The sequence below is a fragment of the Alligator sinensis genome, unplaced genomic scaffold, assembly GCF_000455745.1.
Source record: "Alligator sinensis unplaced genomic scaffold, ASM45574v1 scaffold178_1, whole genome shotgun sequence".
Lineage (NCBI taxonomy): Eukaryota > Metazoa > Chordata > Crocodylia > Alligatoridae > Alligator > Alligator sinensis.
Genome location: NW_005842031.1, coordinates 215546 through 223420, shown reverse-complemented (window position 1 = coordinate 223420; position 7875 = coordinate 215546). Strand labels below are relative to the sequence as shown.

Here is a 7875-nt window from a genome sequence, read left to right as displayed (position 1 = left end):
CTTCCCATGTGAACTCTTTTGGCTGTGGATCCTCCACTGCGGGGAGTTTTCTGGGACTGGTTGTCTGCTTCATTTTTCTTGCACCCCCACCTTTGCCCCAGTCAACATTTTGATCTCATGTCCCTAGAATAGGAAGATTTTCTGCACCCGATCTGTAGGATGCAGGAGCTTCCTAATGAGCTGTTGTTGCTGCCCTCTTCTACTGAGGCAGCTGTCCTTCCCCCAGCACCATGGATGGACAACTTTCATGGCTTTCAGGACCTCATGGATACCTTGACAAATCTGTATCTAGAAAGTGGCTCTGCATACTGGTGAAGCAACAGCAGGCCCTGCAATAATATGATGGATGGTCTGCCTCGCTAATGCATAAGGGTGACAAACAGTTGCATCTTGCCTTGCAGGGAAGGTGCCAAATTTGAATGCCAGTGAGTTAGCATTCAGATTTGAATTGCCAAAGACATACTTTTTCTTCATTTGGAAATGATGCTGCTGTTTGGGAGTGATCGGGTGGGGAGGAGGTTGGTTTATCCTATAGCGTGCCTCAAGTATCTCTTCTCTTCTGAGATCAGGTTGCCTGATCAGACTGTATTTCCCATGCTCCATCATGGGGAGGTATTATGGGAGATTTAGAGTCTGCCCTTTTAAGGCATGTAGGGGCATGAGGCAACCACATACAACTTCCAAAACAGTGTGGTAGTAATTCCAAAAAAATACCGCGACCCAACACATTTTGGGGTTTTTTGGATTAAATATTTTGGGGTTTTTAGGTACCTTGGTTTTTGACCAAAAAAACCAACTTGCCAGATTTCCAATTTTGCAAAATAGAAGAATTAGATTTTAATTAAGGAGGCTGTCTCAAGAAACCTTCAAAATCTAATTTTTAATAATGCTGCTTCTTTTCTTGCCTCCCTCTGGCAAGATAAATATGTACATCCTAGGGAGCAGGAAGTAATATGTTTTGGAGTAGGACTGATGATATGATTGTGTTTAATGAAATACAATAAGAGAACTTTCTCCACCCCATATTCTGCATTTAACTAACTTTGGCTTTGAAATAACAACCCCCCTTAATTCCACTAGTCTCCTCAAGTTGTTTGAGAAATGTCATCTCTGTGGACTGGCAGTAGATTATGAACACTTTTGCCTACACTGAAATTTAACTTGTTTTTAATCTATTCTTTCTACCAGTTTTTTTCCCTGATGGGTATAATCAATGTCTTTTAAAATTTTTCAGCCATGTTTGATTTTGTTTTGAAATACTGATTTATAGTGAGACAGTTAATAGCAAATATATGTCAGGTGTTGTAAGCAAACAAATTCATATCAAGCATTTGTAACTCTAGTTATTTATCATTTTATTGGTAATAATTGTTAGTTATATTGTAAAATATCCTTCTGCATGGTTCAAACTGAGCAGCAGCAAAGAGGAATATAAGTTTTCATGTTAAAATACATAAAGGAATGTAAATTAATTTGGAGAGGAAGTAGAAATGGAGAGGGCTCCATTTCTGAAATATTTATTATATAACTTCCAAATTTGTGATTTGTACTTGATAGTCTGTAGTTTATAATCCTGACTCTTTGCTCATTTGTCTGCAATTGGTACTTTAAAACATGAATGCGAAAACTTTTCAATCAAAGGTTATCACAATGTTCATCCACCAGAGTACTGTATTTCTGAAATTTCTTCTTCTTCAGCATATTTCCCACTTACTGGGATTTGCTTTTTCAGTCCTCTTTCTCCACAAACTGCTGTTCATTGCCATCTCTTCTGAAAGACCACATGTTCTTGAGTCTTGTTTTACACATTTCATGCTGTCTTCTTGGATCTTTCTTCCTTTCTTCTGTTCTGGATTCTCATGGCCCAAATTTTTCTTTCCCACATACTTTCCAGGCCTTCTGGCAATGTGCCCAAACCATCTGTCTGCTTTTACTCAGTTTTTCCTCTATCGTGTCCCCTTTGCCAGTTGCAAAACTGGATCCGGTTGCAGGCATTTCTCTTCATTTTTTGTATGATCTTGCATCTCGGTCATCTTCATCATGGATAACTTGTTTCTTCATTGCTCAGCAGATCCATGCACGGGCTTTATCACTGCCATTTTTTTTCTTTCAGACAGACATTTTTCTGTTGCAAACCACTCTACTCACTTTGCTCTGTCTTTGTCCATGCCTTATTTATTCTAATCCTGACTTCTTTTTATCTCTCTGCTTTCTTACACAATGGACCCCAAATACTTTAATTTGCACCCCGATGATATATGGCAGTGCTCCAGTGCCTTAGATGTGTTTCCCTCCGTGAAAGTGTGACATGTTCTCTGTTTTTTCCTTGCTGATGCATAGGCTGTGTCTTTCCAGGATGTTCCTCCATCTATCCAAGTCACTCTCTACCTGTTCTCTGCTTTCTGCAATCAAGACCACAACATCTGTGAACATCATGCACCAGGGGGCATTCTTCCAAATGTCCTTGGTGAGTGTGTCCAAGACTAGCACAAACAGGAAAGGGCTTAAATGCTGACCTTTGGACCCTAATCTTGACCAGGAAATCTTCCACTCCCTGCTTGTGCTTCTAACCTATGTTGCTGAGCTGCTTGTGTGTCTTGCACAACTCTCTCAGACTTCTGGTACCAGTTGTTCTCTCATGTACCATCACATCACTTCTCTTGGTGCATGGTCATATGCTTTTCCCCTTGTCAATGAACACCAGGTGAAGGATTATTTTTGTTGGTTTTTCTGTACTTTTCTATTAGGAGCATCGTTGCAAAGATGGCATCAACAGTTGATTTATTTTCATGAGCATAAACTGATTGTAGCCAAGTTTGACTTCACTTCTCAGTCTTGGTTTGATGATCCTTTCCCACCAGTTCGTGGTATAAATTCATTACTTTTATTCCACAGTCTTATACATTTCCTTTGTTCTGAAAAACAAGGTCTTTATACATCTGGTATTTTTTTTTTGCATAACATGATCTTATTCAAGAACTTGTTGAGACTTGCACTTTCGTATTTCAATGTTTTTCATGCCTCACTTGGTATTCTGTCTGGTCCTACAGCTTTCTGATCTGTCATTGTATTGAAGGTATCTGTTACTACTTTCTCCATTATTGATACAACCAGCACTTGATTTATCAAAACTTGTCTGTACCGCTGCCTTGGGCTGGCTTCACTGATATATCTCTCAAATTAATGCTTCCAGCTATCTTTGATCTTTTTGGGCTCTGCCAAAATTTTGCCTGCTTTGTCTTCTATGTACCATACTTCCCAGGTATCTCTGGTTTCCCTGTCTTGAATCCTTGCAAGATGATGAAAGTCTTTTCTGTCTCCCTTGTTTTCAGATATTCCAGGGTTTTAGTGCTAACTTCTGCCACTACTTTCTTTGCCTCCTTCTTGCTCGTTTATATTTCTCATAATCTTTTTATTCTTTGATCTGCCATACTTTGAACCTTTTCTTCTTTCCCTTGGTCATTGCCCATACCACCTCATTTCACCACCAGTTTTTCTCTCTGAATGTAGAGCTTGTGGCAAAAAATATTCACAACCATGCATTCAGCCATGTCTTCTCACAATTCATTGATATTCTTAATCTTTCCAGGTCCCTCTTGACCCTTCTTTTCAATTTTCAGCATTGATTTAGCTTTATTTTCATCTACAACTACTTGGTCTTACATAATTTCATAGCTAGCAGTTTGTGCTCTGTGAGATAAGTAGGGATGTACTCAAACCAGGGAGCCTGGTGTCAAATTACATGGGCTTGCTGTGGCACCAGGCTTCAATTTTGTGCCTCTGATCGACTGGGGTACCCACTGCCCTCTGGCCCAGCCTGACCCCAGTCCCCACTTGGCCCTGGCTTGCACGGGGGATAGGGAGGAATACCACCCCCCAGCCCTGTGTGGGCATGGACTGCTGCTGCCACTTTGCCTCTTGGCCAGGCCACACTGCCTCCCCACCTGGATCCAGCTCTGCCCCCTGGCTGGGCCACACTCCCTCCATTTCCCACCTCTCCCCATCCCCTTCAGGCCATGCTTCCTCCTCACCTCCCTGACGTGGCTCTACTGTCCTTGGCCTGGCCACACTGCCCGCCCCAGCTCTGCTCCTCCAGGTCCACTCCTGCTCCTTATGTCCCCATCCCCCATCCTCCGCAGCACCGACTTACCCTGGGATGGGCCCAGCCAGAGCAGGTATCTGTGGCTGCAAATTAAAAAAGCAAGGCTGGGCCTATCCCTGTCTGCCCAGGCTGAGGGGCTGTATGAGGGCAGCCCTCTTGCCCAGTTAGCAGCTGATTGTGGTCAGCAGCCATCTTGCTGCTGCCTGGGAGGGTGGGCAGAGGAAGAAAAACCTTTTATTTTTACATGGAGCCCTGCTTTTCCCCATTTTCTTGTGGGGATTTTTTTTGCAAATGTCTCTAATTTTTGTGGAAAATGCCTATTTTGCATTAATTGTGAAATTGCAATTTCGGTATATCCCCAGTGATAAGATACTCCCTGGAAATCTGGAAATTACATTTTTTTTTCAGTGTATAGCCAGGGACCAGAATATACACAGTCTAATTACTTGTGTTTTCACTTGTATAGGAGATATTGTGTTCATCTTTCTTAATAAAGAAAATGTTCATAATGGCTAACTTGTGTAGTTTGCTGCCTATTTGATCTGACTGTCATCATTCCTAATGCCAAGCCAGGTCTCAGGATGGTAGCAGCTACATTTGTGCCTCTGTCAGAGCCAGCCTCGGGTGCAGGTGCACTGCAGTAGCATTCATCATCCTGCCTTTAAGTACCAGCTTGATGGCTGTAACCCTGCCACTGGCCTGCTTCTCTTGTCCTTTATATGTCTATCCAGAATGACACCAACACCATTGTTTCTGCCTTGTTCATAGTAACCCAGCTTATAGCCTTCTCCAGTGTCCTTAGTTTTCTCATTCTTCCATTTCACTTCTTGAATACATACCAACTATATTTTTTCTCCTTTTTAGTGTCTTGGCCAATTCCATCCTGCCCTATAATTGAACCAATATTCCATCTCACTGTTTTGATCTGAATTTTTGGCTGCACCAATCAGTTGTGATGTGATGTCTCTTCTATACTTGACATAACCCCAGGAAGCCACTGCTGCACCTCACCCCTAAGGAATGCACTAGCAGACGCTTATCTCCTTATGTTTTTTTGTGTTCTGAATTTGGCTTCATTTCTATGACTGGCTGCCTATCAGATGCCAGTCCCCTCTTCACTTATCCAGGTTTATGACCAGCACTACTAGGACTGATGCTGCCAAAGTGGCTACATTTTATTCTGGAATTTACACTGCCATATAAATATCTGGAATTTCTCAAATTGCCAATATTCTGATTCCGTTTTCTCCATGACATTTATTGATAGTTATATCTGAACTGTCCATTCATCTTGTCCAAATATCTTTTGGTGGCGTAATTTCTCAGAAACGGAAAAAGGCACTACCCCTCCAGCTGATGCTCCATGGTGCTTTCACCCAAAGAGATTTGGAGGTAGAGAATGAAGTCCTTCTTTTATACTGGTTCCCTTTTTAATCGTAGATAATTTTGTGGATCCAGAAGAACTGCAGATACTATCTACACATCTGGGGGTTTTTTAATTGTATTTGTTTTTGGTTGGGTAGATAAAAATGAGCCATTGTTAAAATTAGCTACCCAATTTACTCAAATAAAAGATGACTTTTGAATTTCAGCTATTCCACCCTCCCAATAATTAGATTCTATATATGGAAAACTTACAAATTTGTTATAATTTTCCAGGTATAGAATCTAATTATCAGAGGGCCATATTAAATTCCCCACCCGCTCCCTGTTATAGTAGAGAAAGCAGTGGCAGGGGTACAGGCAGCCCCCTTGCCTTCTGGCTCCCTCCCTACACTATTTCCCCCTACAACTACCAGCCCCCCCACCCCAGCACCTGCACCCCCTGTCACCTGCCCCATGCCTGTTTCCCACAGCCTCTGTCCCCTTTCCTCATCACCTCTCGCTGTCAGATGTCACCCTAGTTCCATTCCCTCCCGTGGCACGAAGCTCATGGAAGCACAGCCTTTGCCCAGCCTTGCAGCAGTGTCCTGGGGCAGGAGCTGCCTCGCTGCTGATTGATATGGCAGGGGACAGAAGGAATGGACCTGAGGCCCAAGCTGCACCTGACAGTAAGGGAGGGAGGGGAGAGCCCAGGCAGTTGCTGTGGCTTTGTCTCTGGTACCGACCTGGGCTCAGGGCTGGAGTCAGAGCCCCAGCAGCTGCCTCTCCCTCTACCTCCTTCCTGTACACAAATCCAAGATGAGGGGCTTTCTTCCCTGTGCTGACTGGAGAGGAAAAATCTCCCCTTGGGTTCATATAAATATGGTAACTACAGGGTTGTTGGTTGTAGCCGTGTTGGCCTAAGGACATGGGCAGGAAAGGTTTTTTTGGTAGATGTGATGTCTTTTATTAGGGCACCTAACACCAGCAGAGTTTCCCTATGCCTGAAGAAGGGTGTTTGTGCCCGAAAGCTTGTGAAGAACACTTTTTCCAACTATTTAGTTGGTCTAATAAAAGATATTACATCTACCCAAAGAACCTTGCTTGCTAATGGTAACTACAGCAACTACTATTATTATAGGTAGGTACTGAATGAATCATCCTCTTCATATATATTTCTGCAGTGCGCTGAACCCAAGCTGTGACTTTTATCACTTTTGCAGTTTCAGTCTTTGGAGAAATGAAGCAGAGACTGAATTACAAAAAATGTTATGGTCATTTTGATAGGTGGATATTTATCCACTAATAACCAAGAACTCAACAATCTCACCTCAATTAAGTTCACTTTGAGCCCATGATTCCAGAGGTGAAAAGTAGTTGCAGTGTAACCTCCATAGCTAGACATGTTTCCAGAGTGATCTATTTCTGATGGAAATATTTTCTGGCTGGGAGTATTTGGGTATGTGTGTTGCACAGAAAATTACCACTGTAACAGCAAGCACTCTGAGTTAAGGAATGCCAGTGTTCAATTTTTGCAGTATTAATTCTTCCACCTCCCCATCAAGCTTATGCATTATAATAGTCTTTCATTACATGAGCACATACTATTCTTGGAGATGTTAGCTCCTAATTATATGACCTCTGCTGAGTATGTATAACAGATTTTTCAAAGTCACGTAACTAACTTTTGAAAGATGTTCAAAGAATAACAAAACGCACATCCTTGACAAATAGGTGATGCAATGCCAAATAAGTAACCGAGTGCTTTCTTGGTTGCTTGTACATTTAAAAAAAAAAAGCCTTTGATCTGATAAAGTAAGCTTTCCAGCAGCATTTATGAATGAGATTATTTTCCATTAAACCTGATGAGGAAAATCCTGTGCATTTTTTATGAAGAATACAATTGATTTTGTGATTACTATTCATTATAACCTGTGTGCTAAAGATTTTGTTGCAGTTTTGTCTAGTTCACAGATTTTTACATGAACTTTCTGTTTTTGGAACTGTGAGCAAATTTAACTGTCTTCTTTAATTGTCTTTTTGTTATGGTAAAAGCCTAACAGAAATGTCTGCAAGTAGCACATCTTCTGCAGGCTCCACAGTTGCTTCTGTATCAACACGACCTCGACACCAGAAGTCCATGTCTGCATCTGGTCATCCTATAAAGGTCACACTGCCAACCATCAAAGATGGCACTGAAGCTTATCGACCGAGGTAAAATAATGCTTAACATTCATTTAGTGCAAATTTATATTAGTTTATATAGCCTAAACTGTTGTGGCACCAGTCCCTCAGTACAAGCATGACCAGTCTTCTAGTAAATGGGAAAGTCAGTTTATATTAATTTATACATCCTAAACGGCACTACTTTGTAGAGAAACCTATTCTGAAAACAGTAATTAATTTGTCAC

General features: G+C 41.7%; 1 protein-coding gene across 5 annotated transcripts in view; it reads left to right on the top strand.

The window, feature by feature from the left end:
• MARK1 (microtubule affinity regulating kinase 1) overlaps positions 1 to 7875 on the top strand; it is a 135888-nt gene that overhangs the window by 115661 nt on the left and 12352 nt on the right. For all 5 annotated transcript variants that reach the window (XM_006022339.3, XM_006022337.3, XM_006022338.3 and 2 more), the window contains one exon: positions 7520 to 7678. In XM_006022339.3, coding sequence (XP_006022401.1) covers positions 7520 to 7678 — 159 coding nt within the window. The remainder of the gene's footprint in view (positions 1 to 7519; positions 7679 to 7875) is intronic.